Consider the following 18,582-nt stretch of genomic DNA (forward strand, 5'->3'; position numbering starts at 1 on the left):
GGTCCCGGGTTCGATCCCCGGCCGGTTCAAATCCGGGAACTTTTCTAACGATGGAAGCGGCCCCGGCGCCCACCCAGCGTCGAATAACATGGGTACCTGGGGAAACCTGGGGGGTAAAGGCGGTCAGGGGCGTGGTGCCGATCACATCACCCCCACTCACGACCAGATCAAGAAAGTGTGGGGCGTTACCCCCACACCCCCTATACGCCTTCATGGCGTGGTGCTAAGCACAGGGGAACACTTTACTTTACTTTTTTTTTCTTTTATACCTTTACTGCCCTTCAAATTAATCACCGTTAGCTACAACACACGTCTGACATCAGTTGTAAAGCTGTTGCAAACTGGCAGCAAACGCTTCTTGTGGAATCGCTCGAAGCACCGTGGTCACGCGTTGTTGGATATCCGCAACGTCTGCGAAGCGGAAGCCCTTCAGGGCTACTTTAAGGCGGGGAAACAAAAAGAAGTCTGCCGACGCCAAATCTGGAGAATACGGAGGGTGTGAAAGAACAGTCGCCTGGCGTTGAGCGAGAAAGTTGACCACGCGGATCGCAGTGTGCAGAAGGGCGTTGTCGTGGAGGAAAGTCCACTGTCCACTCCGGTACAGTTCTGGCCGATCCCGCCGGATGCGTTGCAGCAGCCGTTTCAAAACTCCCTCGTAAACTTCCGTGTTGACAGTTTGACCCGCGGGTTGAAATTCATGATGCATCAAGCCCTTGCTGTCGAAAAAGGCGAAAAACATCGTCTTAATCTTGGATTTTGTCAGCCGAATTTTTTTGGGAGGCGGGGAAGACGATGGACACCATGCCATTGACTGTCGCTTGGTTTCCGGATTGTATTGGTAGCACCAGGTTTCATCTCCAGTAACGATGGTTTCCAAAAACTGCGGATTGCGGTTAGACATGTCGATGACATCTCCAGACGTTTCCATCCAAGTTTGCTTCTGCTCGTCTGTCAGCGTGCACAAATCTTTCGCTTTTTCAAATGTTCGTGAACAATAGTGCGTACACTGTCTTTGCTTACCTGCAACTCCTCTGCGATCATTCTCAACGACAGTCGCCGATCATCCGCAAGCATCCGTCGCACTCGTTGGATGTTGTCTGGGAATGTGCTTGTTGACGGCCGACCCGAACGCGGCTTATCCTCGACACCTTCCTTTCCGTCTCTAAAGCGTTTAATCCACTCAAACACACACTTTTTACTCACTGCTTCAACGCCGTACACTTGCACTAATATTCCATGAGTCTCCGTCGCCGTTTTCCCTAATTTGAAGCAAAACTTCATGTTAACGCGTTGCTCCATTTTGCGCTCCATGTTTCAATGACACGAGTTCGCACACTCACTCCGTTAGCTTGGTCGCAGCACGCACCACTGCTTCACTTCGGTGATTTGCACGATAGGGGGCGCTTGTTGACATGTATTTCAATGCGCATGCGCGGGCGCGTCATCCTATCCAACGCGGTTTTTCAAATATTGGATCATTCACCGAACTTTTCAGACGCACCTTGTACATATATATATAGGTGTTAGAGGGTGGAAACGTTAAGTTTTAGTGTATATTTTTTATGTTGTAAATTTGCCTTGGTCAGAATTTTAATGTTAAATTAAAGCACATATATACACAACTTTTGTGGTAAATAATTCAGAAAAAAATAACAAACTAGGAACGTATTCGTTTTTTGCAAGCATTTAAACAAACATTGCGGTTTCCTTATAACGTAGAGACTTTGAATTCACTATAAAGTACCAATAATAAATAATTGGTACACATGTGTACCATTTATTTAGTTAATTATGATTGCAGTTGTTCTGCTTATGTGCTATAAATATTTTTTTAAAGAAAATATGCATTCAGTGTAAGTAATTAGTGAACGCTTTGTGTTCAAAGTGAAGCAAAGACAATCGATAACAATAGTGGTACTTGCTTACAGTTTGAAATAACTTTCGTACGATTTTAGTGAAATGCATGAGAGTAGTTAGAATTTTCATTCTTATTGTCACTTAATGAAAGGATAGAGACTAAAGAGCAATTGTACATTAAACTGCAATTATTTAGAGTTAATTCTGTATCTGTAGGTAGGTCACTTGTTAATGCCAGAGCGAGTCAAATGAAAGTGAGACAATATTTCGGTAATCTGTGTAGCAAGGTCGAGCGTAACACTATGGAAGGGGAGAAAGCGAGTGGGTGAAGCAAACCCGTAAGCGCTTTTGCAAACGGCTGGTAGCTGCAGTAACGTTTAGCCTTCCCCTCTCTCGCGTTATTTGATCTGGAATTTTCGAGTCGTAGAGGATTTCTTCCGTTCCCTTGCTCCAAAGATTCCCTGGACAGAGTGTAGGTCGAGTTGTTTGATCCAGTGCTTTGGCAATAAACGTGTGAATGGACAGTTAACCCTTCAGGTTGCAGTCTGAACTAGAAGGCATAGAGACCCAGCCAGTGATATGCGTCAACGTGTAAACAACGATAGTCTACATTCTACACGTAGACTATTTTATACACGTAGATTACGTAATCTATTTAAACAACATGGCGAAAGGTGATGACTTAGCAAAGGGTGCCGTGGAATAAATAGAAAATTATACTGCGTATCAGTTGCTAATGTGTGAAGAGAATTTTTCATACCCTTTCTTCCAAATTCGAATAATTTCTCACCTAGGAAGATACCCAATATAGGAAATATTCTAGTGTTTTATGGGAAAAAGACCACTCTTGCCTCACGACTGCCATCTGTTGTTGTTTTTTTGCATACTATTTATCTTCTTGCATAGCTGATGATAGAAGAGAAGAGAAATTTTGTTGTAAATAAGATTATTTTCATTTCATTAGGAACCAATATAGTTGAAAAAGTCACTATCTTTTCATGAAAAAGTCACTATCTTTTCATGAAACCCTTGAATATTAATTTTAATGCACTTTAGATTGTCTACGTAGTCTACGTAAACTACAACCCAATGTAATCTACGTATGTAGATTACGTGTAGACAACGCATGTAGACGTAAAGTTATAGTCTACGGCACTTCACTGGATCCAACGTTATTGCGTGTTAATCCAAGACGAATGGGCCCACCTGGTGCATTGTTTCAAGAAGTAATCATGTTGCAGGACAATGCCAGTTCATATACAGGCAATGTGCAAACTCTAGCAAAGCTCATTTTGGGAAAACTTGTAGAATTCTCTTTACAATCCGGACCTTTCACCATGTGACTTTTAGTGAACTGAAGAGGAAGCGGAAAGGTTGTTTGTAGGTTTGCTTCGGTTGCAGACGTACAGGTGGCAGCACACAAACTCTAACCCAGTTACCAAAGAACTTTGATGAGTATAGGATCTATAGGGTTGCTTTAAGCAAAGACAAATTTCTTGATGCTGGAGTGCGTATTTCTGACACAAAATTGTCATCAATATTGTACAAATTTCCTTCTTTGACTCACTTGAATTTGAAATTCTATTTATATACTTCATTCTTTACATATATTATTTTCCCATCTAATCATTATCTTCGGACCGACGACTGAAATTTGGACCTCACACAGATGCGGCCTGCAAGCACGCACACATGCGTCTTGGCTACCTATCTCCATTGCTACGTGCGCACACCCTTCCTTTTGCCACATTCCGCCATGTGTTCACTTCGATGGTTCGCCCTATTCTACTCTATGCCAGTCCGGTATGGACCCAGATGGCACAGACCCATCAAAAAAAGATCCAGATTGTGCAGAACAGAGTGCTACGCATGATTGGGTACTACCCCATGGACACCCGTATCACCCAGATTCATGATGATCTGCAAATATCCAATGATAGAGGAGACGCTTCAAATCGCCAAACAACGCATATGGGCCAAAGTTCTAGCCCACACCAATCCACTGATAAACTCCATCGGGACCCTCCGTCCCCGACGGCGTAAGGTACCTCTACCACGACCTTGACAAAGTGAATCACACTCAGATTCTAGGGAACCTAAATAATCTCTTCATATGGTTTTTAACAAATGTATAATATGTGCACCTGTGCTTGTATTCAAATTCGTGTAAATTATCATGACAATCCTTGTATATCTTGTATGTATTGTATGTAGTTAGTTGTATATGTTGGGCACATACCCACGACCTGTCTCCTGCGACCGTAGAAGGAAACACTAATGTAATTGTAATTATCAATGTTCCTGTACACATCTATTATGTAAACAACCCACATCCCAGTTCAAAAAATAATATGCTGGACACGAAAAGTCCTGACTTCGAAAAAAAATTATCTTCGCTTACTTTCATTTGATCCTCTGCTTTTTCGTTTCAATATGTACTTTTTAAATTTCAAAAATCACTTAGTAACACCAACGTATTGCTCACTTGCAACACCTAAGAGGGTATAGAGGTTAATTTTGACAAAAGTGAATTATAACAAAGCCTTTATACAGTACCTGGAGCGTCCACATCTTCAGATGTTACAATTTTCACATCGTACTGTGGTAGTTTGAAGAACTTTGGGTTGGAGGTTTTTCGGAATCTCACCGGATGTACGGCCCAGGTGAGGTTCATGAACTTGAAGTTATGTCGAACTGGAAATAATAATAATATTCATTACACAGTTATACAATAATATTGCAAAATTTATAGAAAAATATACAAATATATTTTCGCTTTCCACATGGGCTTCATAATTATTGTCTTTGACTGAAGGGCTGCCAATGTTAATAAGATATTGAAAGATACTAAAACCTATTAGCAATAAAGAATATAGGTCTATTGGATAAGGCACTACGTTGAGACCTGTGAAACTGTAACCTGAATTTGTACGAGGGGAAGTTGGTAAATAGGTCACAAACTGATGTGGGATAACTGAAAATAGTAGTGAGTAGTTTCTAAAATTGTCAATAGGTGGCAGCAGATTCGAACTTGATGATATTCAGTTAGCAGTTGCTAGGGCCGAATCGGTAGCAGATGTCACCTAGAGCAGCTTTCCATCCGGGGAGTCAGCCTGCCTCCGTTGCCCGAATTGGCGGCAGACGTGGGGTCGGAAGGGAGAGGTGCAAGGAGATAAATAGTATACAAAAAAGACAACAGATGGCAGTCGTGAGGCAAGAGTGGTCTTTTTCCCAAAGAAACACTAGAATATTTCCTATATTAGTTTTCTTCCTAGGTGAGAAATTGTTCAAATTTGGAAGAAAGTGTATGAAAAGTTCCCTTCCCTTCCACGGCACCCTTCGTTAAGTTATGACCTTTCGCAATGTTGTTTACATAGATTACGTAATCTACGTGTAGAATGTAGACTATCGTTGTTTACGCGTAGATGCACGTCGCTGGTAAAATTCAATGATTCTTCGACATTTTATTGATAACACTGAATGTAGAAAAATTATAAAAGAAGAAATCACATGTCACATTTTTAATTTGAGTAGTAAACAGGTGGAAATCATTGTCTTCTTTCTGCTTCTGCACTATGGGCATGCGCCCCAGAGCGCGGTGAGTGACCTTCGGGCTGACACCTGGCGGGAAACGTGACATCCGTACTGGAACGGAACATGTACGTGACTTCGACGGCACACGAAAGCAACGGGAGAGGACGGGACGGAGCGCTTGTCAATCCGGATACGGCCTTGATACTAGACGGACGCATGGGCAGCTTAATTTAAAAATGGCGACTTTACTCGAGGACTATGTGGAGATTATACGGGTGGAGGAAATGATTCGAACTGACGTGTGCCGATGGACAGCACAGCAACTGCAATAGGGTTTTGTCATGGTTTAGCTTACAGCATAAGGCATGATGATTTAAATTTCCGAAAAATGTGCGCACGGTACGTTTTCGTGGATGATTAAGATGTTGAACGTGAGGTGCGAGTGTGGCTGGGACAGCAGCCCAAAGACTCTCATTCAGAAGGTTTTGCCGCCTCGATGCTGGCAACCACACACACCATTTGATCGTATCTGTGACGTCATTTCCTGCGGCGAAACAGCACACTACAGGATTGCAAGGAACACGCAAATTTTGTGAAAATGACAAACTAGAGTCCAGCGCAGATAATTCTGCCGTGCAATGCGCGACAGAACTAAAGAAGCAGTGTTGCTAATGGAGCAGATAGAAAAATCGCTGCGGTGCGCCGATGCACAGCTGTTACGTACAACAATAAAATTAGAGAATTCAGGTCTATCTAACGTTGAGTTTTAAACGTCATGCATTATACCAGGACTAGGATTAATATGTACTAACAAGTGACTATGTATGTAGCTACATACATATGGACTAAAAATTCGCAAAATATGAACTAACACATAAGTAAAATTACCAAAAATGCTGCAAAGAAGACTTCTTCATACGATTCCTTATTTGAGTGATTTCAAACAAAATAAAAAAATATATATATTATTTTTCATTGCATTAATGCACTGGTGGCGTTCTAACTTTTCACTCCCAAAACCCGTATACACTGGTATGGAACTGCAACGGCAGATAATAACATGCCAACGTGTTAAACCGCTACAATTGCACCATAACACTCCTCCTGAAGCAGTATTATTATTTCCTCTCTGAGATCGGCGACAGTCGGTTGCCTTTGTTGTACATTTACAAAGGATGCCGGCTTCCACAACAATAACAAGTACATATACTGCCACTAGACGATAAGCTGCGCGGCTTTTTCTTTTGTTATGAACCAGGACCGGCGCTAGTCATTTTGCCTCCCTGGGAGGTGGCGGCAGATGCCGCTCTATTTCGACCCCCCCGGTCATTACGCAGCAACGGAAAATTGAAAATCAATATATTCCTAACTAAAACATCAAAATATAAAATAAATAATGAGACTTCTTATGCTATTTCAATACTATTCAGCGCAAAAGAATATCTCGCTCGATCACAGTTTTCAATAGGCTTATTTTTTTCTTCTCTTCAAATTTTGCCGCTCTGGGCGATGGGACGGTTCGCCCTCCCCTTCCGCCGGCCCTGCTATGAACTTGGTCACCCATCAAAGCATGGCAATTTTAACACAGAAAACAATATGTATCGCATTAAGCAGCAAAAATGACAGCCTCCTCTATGCAATTTCTACAAGAACACGTGCCGGAGCCAGAGTTGAAATGATGTTGGAGCCACATAATTTATTTATTTTGAATAATTCCAAAATTATGAAATATGAACAATTTGTTGCTGCTGTTCGCTGCTCTCTTGCCAAAATGCTTTATTGGGATGCTAACACCATGACTGGCTTCCTCCTTCATGAACTCGTGCACGTTGCTTAGAATTTCCCGAGCTTGGCTATGCAAGGTTTTTGATTTCAACTTCGACAGAACTGGAGGCATTATGGAATTTAACGTTCATTAGCAAACACACACTTTTACATAAACACACGCAATACACGCACACGTCAAACCGGTCAAATACTTAGTATAAAATAAAAATATGGTGCTTCCAATCCAACAAAACTCACCGCCACTTTACCTGCTTTCCCCTTCCGTGACAGAAATAGTGCTTCATTATTACAGTTGGCAACACTAGTTACTAGCTAGCCAATGAACATGCACTGCATAAAAGAAGCAACGACTACGCCGTGCTATATTGCCACATTGCCGTCCCTGCTGACCGGTGGGAACCGCGAGCTGGAGCGCTGTTCAATTGTTTTCAATGAAGTTTGCGCGAGTGTGTCCAGGAATGGAATGACAATATGGCAACAATAGCGAAGGTTTTCGAGCAGGGTAGAACACGTGATGCTAAGAGAGAGGGAGACGAAACGAAAATACGTTTCTACGCAACGGCAAATTTACGTGTGTGGCACTCTACCAACTACATTATTAGCTGTAAAACGAAGCGAGATTATCAGCAGTCGTCTCAGGGGAAGGGGGAAGTGAACCAACGATATGAGAAATGGTAAAAACGTATTCAAAATGAAGTGTCAATATCGGATTTTATCTCAGCCTACATATCAAATATCAACAACAGTAAATTTTATTGGACTTACAGCTTACATGTGGCTGTTTACGCCCAACTACATGTCAAATATGTGCAAATCTCGTTGCAAGGTTGATGTCTACATGTTTGTGTCCAGATGCCTTGTGGTACTTTTGTGCTGATAACGGACGTATCCGAGGTTCACGTTGTTACGTTACTGCTAAAACACGTACAACCACAGTAACAATCTAATGATGAACCAATGGCGAATATACTGCCCTGTTCACATTTGCAAACTATTACATGTGTATTCGGTGCGTAGATAAACCCAGTCGTCGAGGAGCTTGTATTACTACTACTTATATCCCTGTATTTTCAACCATTTTTGTCACTTGCCTCATAATGCCCTGAATATACATTATATTATGTGTTGCTTACCTTTGGAATTTTGAGTTCTTTCATTTCTATTTTGTCATCTGTTCAGTGTGTCACAGACAACTAGTATCAGAAGGATGAAGTGGATAGACTAAATTGTAAATACCAACTTGGTAACTAGATTTGGAAATATTTGACATGTAAGCCGAGACAAAATTCTATATGACCACTTCCACTTGATTTCTATTTTCTTTCTACCATTTTTCGTATCGTTTCTTCACTTCCTGTTAGGTTACAGAATGTTTTTGCTCGTTTTGTTTTACGGTACATAATGTGCTGAATGTGGCTATGGAAATTTTCACAAAATATGTGTGTTGCTGGCAACCCTGGAACGCATCGCTTCACGACGGGATATGACGTCACAAATGCAATCAAATGATGTGTGTGGTTTCCAGCATTCAGGCGGCAAAACAGGTTTTTTTGAACGACTGTAGCGCCGAAATTATGCACCAACGAGAAAAATGTTACGGAGAAAAGTTGTTTGTTTTAATGTCCTCTATATGCACTGAAGCAGCTGTTGCTCCCTATAGAAACATGAAACTTGGTACACTTGGATTCATCAAAACGTGAGTGCAAATTGCCCCATACCATTTTGATACATGTTGCTTTTACAGTCTGTGACATTTACAGTAAATGTGAACCCTGACGTGTTTGATTCGCTTCCTTAACCTCATTCTGCTAAAAGCAACTTCTGAGGTGGTATCTTTGAATTTGAAGCTATGCGGCAAGTAGATTTATGTAGCTTGATTCGTCTGCATGTATGCATATTCACGGAAAGCTACTGTTTGTGGAAGAATCGTTTGTATAGCTCACTACGAAGCCAGGATCCCCAGGACAAGACATAATTGTGCTTGCTACTTCTTGTGTTTTATCCCGCACCGTGCCGTGCGGTAACCTTGTTATGGAAACCTACAACAACGACTACGGATTCGTCGTGCTGACCACACCTCACCCCCAAGGGGTCCCGGGATCGATACCCGGTGGAGGCACATAGTGGTTCGGATCCCATTTTAAACTGTAGGTCCGGTACCGATTAGCCTTACTGTGCATAAAGTGGACTTAAAACACCCAATCAATCGTACGTCACCCCGTAACTGAATGGATGATCTCCTACCTAAAGTCTGTCCCAGCTAATTCTGGAGCAGGCGAACGAAAACAAGTCTCTGCGCAAGTAGTGACGCGAGGCGGCTCCACCAATGAGCACGTGAGAGGGGTAGAATTGCGCGGAGGGGGGGGGGGGTAAGGGAAGCGACTGCAGTTACCATACTTCGCTCTGGCTACTCCATTTTCCTCGCTTCTCTGACGCTATGCGCTACCTTGCTCCACAGTTAGCTGAGACAGGGTATAGGAAGGTGGAAGTGAGACTGCAGTCGGTTGGTAGGCCCTGGCTCTCACGGGCTGTTACGTCGCTGGTTATTATTATTGGTACCAGTTCCATAGATCGGAGACACATTAAAATCGCATATTTTGTGTTTCGGATGGTTCGTACTTACCAATTGTGTATTGCGGAACATAGTTCAAGGTGCCATTATGCCTTTTACACGAAAACAAACGCATTTTCTTCACATTCTTAGTGCTTTTTTTTATTCCTTTCTTCGCTTCCGGAACACACAATATGGCGGGCACATCTTGACTCACGCTGTGAGTATGCAGTGTTTCAACCTTCTTCACCGAAAAATACCTACTATCGTGTTCGTCACCGGTGGAAATTAAAAATTATGCACGGGTAGCTGACGTATAGCCCGGGTTGCTGACGTATAGCCCCACAAACCATTCACGGATAGCCCCACGAATCATTCACGGATAGCCCAACGAACCATTATGCACGGTTGCTGACCGATAGCCCCACGAACCATTCACGGATAGCCCCACGAACCATTTCCGATAAGGTTAGGTTAGGTTAGGTTTGGTTACGGTAGGTAAGCATAGTAACAAATAGGGGGGGGGGGTTGAAACATTGACAGGGTCTTACGTCATCAAACGTACGCAGCATCCGGTTGTCGTAGGGCAAGCAAGTGAAAGCAATAGCAGTTGTGCGTCGGTGAGATATTTCTCTTGAAAAATACATGATTTCACGGTCAAATATATTCCACGATGAAAGAAAATACCTCGATGAACATTGCAAACCTTGGAGAAACTCATTTCCGTAATTAGTTTCTTGTGTAAAAATGATGAAATGTGTCTCCGATTTATGAAACTGTTACCTTATTATTATGTTACTTCTTTTACCAACAAACTTCCCCAATTGCGTGGCGGCTACTGGTTTCCCGCAGATAGTTTACTGAGTGGTCAAAAGTAAAACAGAGAGCTATTATAATCGTCTGAGGGAAGTAAAGGGAAGATAGAGAAAGGAAGAGAGTACGGGCGAGGAAAAAAGTAAATGAGTTAAAGAGAATAAAGGGAGGATAAGAAACTATTGACAGAGAGAGAGAGAAAATGAAACACGAATCTCGAGAAAGAGAGGGATAAAGTATAAAGGTTAAAATGACAGAAAAAGGAAGAGAAAAGGTTGTAAAAGAATGACCAACAATGGACATAGTAAACAAGAATGGACACATGGTGGAAAGGGGTAAAATTTGTAGGAAAAGGCAGGAAAAGACAATATAGTAAATTGAATACAAACATAAGAAACTGAATACAAACTTAAGAGCCTCCCCGATGACGCAGTAGTAGCGTCTACGCCTTGTAATCAAGAGGTCCCGGGTGCGTATTTACAAACCCTACACTGCTGCAGAATCTCCAGAAAGATTTGACTTCTGATTGGCTGTCATTCCGAAACTTTATAGACTACAGTGTTCCTTCAAGCTAACGCTAGATGGCACGACAGTGTAGATTTCAGATATCGATCCTAATAATATATGAAACCTTTTTAAACGGAACATGATTTTTAGAACATTTTTAGAATTATTGTTTTGAAAGAAGGAAAGGCAGAACTCGTCTTGAAATGAATGGCTTTCCTATTTAAAGTCACATCATTACAAACAATCTAACTAGTTATGATCACTGAGAAACATAATTATTTTTCAACAACATTACGCTTCTAATTACTCACTGCTTGCTACATTGTTGTTGTGCAGGACAGAAATTGTATTGTTTAGCATAAGTTATAAAACTTCTCCCATAATGCAGAAATTACATTAGAAGCACTTTCGGAGATATTCAACATTATTATTTTACATAGGTTTAATTTTAATTTTATCATCAGAAAACATTTTTCCACACAAATGTATATTTCTTAACATTACTTGGACATTTTGAATACAAACTTAGTTGAAATAATCACGAGTCTAACTTTTTCATACTTTTCCTGTAAAGAAGCAAGCAAGGAACGGTGGACACCGAATATAAACACTTCCGGATGCGCAAAGCCAATAAGAAAGCGTTATATACGTCTGTTTGATACCCGGTGGAGGCTCATAGTGGTTCGGATCACACTTTAAACTGTAGGTCCAGTCCCGATTAGCTGTGCATAAAGTGGACTTAAAACACCAACTCAATTAACAAGCATAATAAAGAGAATACAGTCATAACAAAGTGAATTCAAACTCAAGAAAGGAAACTCAAACATACGAAATAAGTTAGAATTCTTTTTTAATTCCAGGAAAGCGAAGTGACACTCCCCCTTACTTTCTTGACCCTTTACATAGGAGCCCAGGTGGCGGACGTCGTCATATAATAAGCAGGGGTTCCGGATTTGATTCCCAGTAGTGACACATCGTGCAGTGGTACAGGTCACACTCAAGGATCAGCCCGATTAGCTTATCTGAACCTCAAGTAGACATATAACAAACATAGGGATTAATCTACAATGAAATTTAAAAATGCAGTAGAGGCTTTTTATGTTGTCATAAGTGATGTGCCGTAGACTATAAGTTTACGTCTATATGCCTTGTCTACACGTAATCTACGCGTACATTACATTGGGTTGTAATTTACATAGAATACGTAGACAATCTAAAGTGCATTAAAATTAATTTTCAAGGGTTTCATGAAAAGATAGTGACATTTTCAACTATACTGGTTCCTAACGAAATGAAAAGAACCCTATTTACAACAAAATTTATCTTCTCTTTTATTATCAACTATGGAAGAAGATAAATAGTGTGCACAAACAACAACAGATGGCAGTCGTGAGGCAAGAGTGGTCTATTGCCTATAAAACAATATAATATTTCCTATATTAGGTTTCTTCCTAGGTGAGAATTTGTTCAAATTTGGAAGGAAGAGTATGAAAAGTTCTCGTCACACATCAGAAACTGATACGCAGTATAATTTTCTTTTAATTCCACGGCGCCCTTTGCTAAGTTATTACCTTTCACCATGTTGTTTACATAGATTACGTAATCTACGTGTATAAAATAGTCTACATGTAAAATGTAGACTATCGTTGTTTGCACGTAGACGCACATCACTGGTTGTCATTCTCGGAGGAAAATAATAATATATCAAGCACCTGCCTTTAAAATGCATATCTATGAAATATATATTTAAATGTAATAGCATGCTAAAGTATAGAAGGTCTCCATTTTTTAAAAATAAAATCAATTTACAAAAAATGGTAACATGATGTATTTCAAAATTGTGGTCTAAATATGGGCTACTAGTGGCAATATCACAAAAAAGAATTAAAATTTTAAAAAACAGTCATTTATCGCTAAAACATTATAAAATTCATATTTATGAATAATCTGTTGCTTTGAAAATCACGCGGAATGGGAAAAATTGAAATTAAGAAAAACATCGAAATATTTGTTGAAAATGTGATCTAAACATTAGACCTCATGTCATAGCCCATATTTAGACCATCACGGTATTTTTCTTCTTCAATTTACTTTCGCTCTCTGTTGTACATATATCACAAACATATAATGGCATTATAAAAGCCAACATTTGTTTTATGTACCGCTAATATCATAGCCTATACATAGCAGATGAGAATTCAGAAAACGCTCAGTAAAAACATACCTGCAAAAAGTTTTCGGAGGTCGCAATCCTATAACAGCGTCCAAGGCCGCAACTATAACCACCACTTTCTCTTGCGAATTGGCGCCGCAACTATTGTCCTTGACAGATAACCAGTTCCCATAGCTTCTGCCAGGCTGCAGCACCCTGCAGCGCTGGTAACTTCAAAACCCATATTGAAACCTTCGCCCATATTTAGACCAATACATTTGAAACCCCTTCTAAGAACATTAGCATTCATAGCGCATAGCCATTGTCGTTACAAGCCGTAAATATAAGTCAAACATATTTTTTACTTGTTACACTTTGAACACCACTTACCTAGAACGACGCTGAAAGTCTAGGATGGCAGATTTGGATCGTCTCCATAAAAGCATTGTTACAACCAAACCCTTCCTTTCTTTTAACGTACGAGAACTCAGCCTAGAAATCTCCCCCCCCGGCCCCTCCCCCACCATACAAGTTTCTTATTTATCAGGCGAGCCCCGCTGTCAAACCTTCCTCCACGCTTTTCCTTACGGTTCAACTTGACACATAATTCATTTATTTTTATGCACCTAGAGAAATTTTACGACTGCTTTCGGGATCGTGAAATATTATGCAGTTCGGGCGTGCGGAAATTCTCTTCTTTTATTTTCAGTCTACTGGACGTGGTTCAATAAACATGCATTCGAGGATAATTTCTTTGAACTCTTGTGTCGTAAAAATGCATGAAAACGAAGCGAGAAATTCTGCGAAAAATATAACAGTGATATGATATGTTTGAACATTTATGTATCGTGAACTTTTGAGGTTGTAATGCGAAAATCGGCACAAACTTACATTTTAAATTCGATATTGAATGAGTTAAACATTATACGATATTTGTATGTGATAGAGTGTAAAAAGTGAAGGCAGACAAATGTCTAACTCCTTTCCATGTAATGCACGTGGACTGTATTTTGTAGACTAACGAGGTTCTGGCGTCTTGACTCACGGCCAGTATCATGCTCCGTGTGGCTGCTGTTGTGTTTTGCAGTGTCGGCGATTAGGGGAGTCTAGAGGGGCAGCTGCCCCCTACTTTTTGATAGTTTTTACCTCTGCACTATATCATCTTAATGTTAAGCCTTGTCTACCAAGATAAAATAAATTGTCCTTGACCCCCCCCCCAACCCGTTTTTGAGTTTAGTACATCGTCTTAAGAAGACCCTGAAATAGGATGGTCACGTGGAAAGTGTTTTTAGTCTGTAATAAAACTGCTTTGATCAGAAATTGTAGTGTTTTTAATATAGAACCGTCGGCCCACGTGGCGGAGTGGTTAGCACATCGCGCTACGACGCCAGGGGTCCCGGGTTCGAATCCTGGCCTGGGCATGGATGTTTGTGAGCGTCCATTCATCAATTTCATCATATCATCACTCATCCTCATCTTCGCAAATTAGCCAAAAGTGGCACAAAAGCGAAGTAAAATAAAGCAAATCAATCAATCAATATGGAACCAAGGCTCAATTGTATTATCAAAATTAAATCAAAGTGTGTGTGTGTGACGTAAGTATATACGGTAACTTTATCATCAAAACAGCCTCCCACATGATGTAGTGGTTACACTCTCGCTGGTACCAGATGAAAACACATGGTCCCTTGGATTCTACTTTAAACTGTAGCTCCAGTCTCGATTAGCCTATGTGTGCATAATATAATTAGAGCAAATTTTGACTCTGAATTATATGATAAATAAGATTATATTTATAAAATAGATATCGTTACAATATATATACTTTGAATAATATTAGAAAATTCATTGCACATTTTTAATAGTTTATTTAATGAACAAATGCTATTTCCAGTGGTACTGAAAATATCAGTTGTTTTCTTTTCTAGTTATACGAGGCAGAGTCAAAAAGTTAGTTGAACTTACCCAGAACTTTTTTGCCTTAAATATATATTTTGATTAAACTTGTTGGCAACACTGATTACATTACTTCCGCTCCAAACACATACAAGATTCTGAAGTAACAGAAACAGTCGGTCTGTGTCGTGTCCATTTAAAGCACCTTCCAACTTAGAAGTCGGAGTCGTGACTTGGGTTTTGGTGAGCAAAACATAGTAACTCCATTAAAGTTATGGCCAACTGGAAACGTGTACTGTGACAACGGAAGTTCACGGCAGGGTACGATGTTAACCTTAGATATTTCCACTGAACTGACACTGAAGACATTGTATCAGCTATTCTTCAGTGCTTACATAACTTTAATTTGATTCTGCCAGGTGGAACAACTAAATTCTGTAACAGACTGCAAATTTAGAACGCGTGCAAACAAAAATTATCTAGCTAGTTGCAAAGAAGTAGCCAGCAAGCAGCGGCGATGGGACTTGATGCTTTGACCACACGTCACACAACGAATAAACAGCTTTCAGGACCTGGTTAATAAAGGATTCTTGCGCCATAGCGTTAGTTTGGTGGTAGAGTCGAATTACTTTCGGAAAATCTACAGCAGACTGCGCGAGTCTGTCAAGCGAGCCTAGTGGGCGTATAGAACCTGAGCAAGGGGCTTAGCGATAGGTTCTGTGTTGAGATGACGTCAGCGGCTCGCTTGGTTAATTGACTGCTTCGAGAGTTGTGACTCGTTCCGAAGCTTCAAAAGCATAACTGCCAAAGATGTTACGGAAATAATATCCCTCTAATATACGTGGTTAAGATAAAGGTGGGTGAGGTGTTTAGGGCTTGTAGGGAAAATACTAGCGCATTTTGTAACTTCACGTGAAATCCCATGTTGATTCCAATGGTTATTTGCTTGAATTTTTAACACAGTTGTGCAAATTTTCACAATAAATGTATTCATATCAGTACACAATTGCAAATGAAGATTCATCCTCTAAATTATGAAATTGCTAACTAACTAACTCTATGGTACTCCTAAACTCTAAGGTATAATGATGCATCGACAAAAATCTTCCATCTATCGCTATCCTCAGAAAGCTCAATCTACGCTTGTTTGGGTTTTCCTAACGTTTTCAGCAAAACAGGGTCGTCACAATGGGTGGGCACAGTGGGCCATGCACACCCAAAGCTAGTCTAACCTATCTCTTGGGCACCTTTCTTGAAAAAAAAATTAAATTATAGTTATAGATAATGATAGCAAAAGTAAGATAATTCGAATCCGCTGTGATTGCAGAGAGCGCTCTGCTCAACTGGATCATGGAGTAGAGTCACTCGGGGGAATACGCCAAACTTTTTTTTGGCAGTTTATAGCTTCGCTAAATGAAGGAGTGTCACAATGAAAAGGATGGCAAATGAAAGCTACATGTTTTGTTATTGTTACCTGTAAGTTTTATTACTGTAAGTATTATAGCAAAAGAACCATAGAAAAATAAACAGATGAACGTCAATTTGGGCAAATCATCCCGTGTTCAGGTAAAATGCCCACCCATTAGGGGTAATACAAGAAACAATTGTTGTAATACTTGACATATTTAAAGGAAAATAATACACAGCATTAACTGGAAGATTATTAACGTTTGTTTCGTAAACAGAACATCATTTCTACAGACAAGCATAGCGTTTCTAATAACATTTATTTTGAATTTACTATAGCCTCTTTTACTGTTTACATTTGGGAGAAATTGCATTGCACTTTGGACATATGGGCGTGAATTTGGTACATATTTCATGCATCCACATACTACAACGAATACACTGGATCCAGTCACATTGTGGTACTTTCTTATCATAATAATGCCCATGGGCATATTGTACTTAATTTCTGTGGGCATATCACCCCACAGCTAAAAGCAGAAAATTGAATCACTGGGTTGGCTACTCTGAGCACCATGCAGCAGTCTCACTCTGCTGATATGTTTACCTGACTCTTCATCTTTACACCAAATATAATTCAGTTTCTTTCTCTCTTGGGAATATTATTGCACACTGTTAATACAGCAGCGTCCAAAAAATTATTACCTCAAAAATTGTCTTCTTATCTCATGAAATTAACCATGGATGGCTTCAGATTCTTCTCACAAGCTCCAAACCTGCTGCCTCGTCTCACCACGGAGGGCGCTTTCAAACAAGAGTCGCAGAGTTGCCATAACATGAACGTTGCGCGAGATACGGAGGTGTGCATTTAACCCCGATGGACATATTCCCACGATTGACTCTATCAGTGGCGGCGATTAGGTTGGGCGTGGGTGTAGTTGCCCCCCCCCCCTCACATTATGCCACTCTTTCCTCCCGCATCATGCCTCAGTCTTGAGAAAAATGAAAGTTTAAAATGGTATACATGGACAAAGTAGTGAGTCTTCATAGTTTGGATATGTTCTCTTGTAAAAACAGGACTACCTTGATTATCAGGATTTTATCCTGGACTCCTCAACTGATTGTGTACACTTGTATTTTGTTTCTACTCCAATATTCAAACTTTCTATTATTGGATAATAATTCCTTCTTTGGATTACTGAGTACCAATGTGAATATGGAAAAATATTTTGTTTAGGACATGACCCACTTAACGAGTAAGGCTGGTACCGCCGCTGCCGTACAAAGATCACGTGCTTGCCCACATTCAAAGATTTATGCACCTGAGTTATCACCAAAAGTGATGTAACACTCTAACTGGTGTTAGACAACATCTGATCTAGTGTTAAAGCTACTTGATGTGGCTGACAGAAGTATGGTGTAAAAAGTCAACAAAGATGGCGCTATCGACGCCAAATCCGCACTAACACCAAAAGGAGTGTCCTCTGTTGCCACCACCTTTCAGAGTGTAGTGAATTCGTATTGGTTTCATTATTCTAATAGTATCAGAGAATGAGTATGAAACTTGTAGTTCAGTAAAACATTAACTTCTCCACTTACTTGTATTTCTCAAAGCCTTATTGTTTTATCAACTCTTTTTCATCTCCATTAGGTTCGACATTTTACTAGAGATCTTATTTCACAATTCGGGAATACACAGTTCATTACGCATCCCTGCATTTCGGGGGAAAAGTCGGAATATTTCAAATCAATAGTTGATTCTGTAAGTATTTTTAATGCTGGTCACGGAAGTGACATCCATTTTTTCCCATCACCTCAGGATTTTTCACACTTTCACAATCAAAATTTTCATATTGGCCATTACATTGCATCTATTACCTAAAGCAAGAAAATACATTGATGCAAGGGTGCCCCTCCCCTGGGTACGGGCCTGGTGTGTGTGTGTGTGTGATTGTGTGTGTATGTGGATTAAAATTGCTGTCGTCATCAGTATATAGAATCATGATTTACCGGATAGCCAGAATTAAAGTTACCCAACTCAGAGCCTTTGGTAGCCTGTTTGAGGCATCGTAGAACT

The 18,582-nt window shown here is 40.3% G+C and overlaps 1 protein-coding gene across 1 annotated transcript in view; it reads right to left on the reverse strand.

Annotated features, from left to right (window-relative positions):
- Window positions 1–18,582, reverse strand: part of LOC145999437 (glycine receptor subunit alpha-2-like) — a 413,104-nt gene that overhangs the window by 10,604 nt on the left and 383,918 nt on the right. The window contains exon 7 of the mRNA XM_083136398.1: window positions 4,414–4,551. Within this exon, the coding sequence (XP_082992524.1) occupies window positions 4,414–4,551 (138 nt within the window). The remainder of the gene's footprint in view (window positions 1–4,413; window positions 4,552–18,582) is intronic.

Source organism: Lepisma saccharinum, chromosome 15 (genome assembly GCF_977018435.1).
Source record: "Lepisma saccharinum chromosome 15, izLepSacc3.1, whole genome shotgun sequence".
NCBI lineage: Eukaryota > Metazoa > Arthropoda > Insecta > Zygentoma > Lepismatidae > Lepisma > Lepisma saccharinum.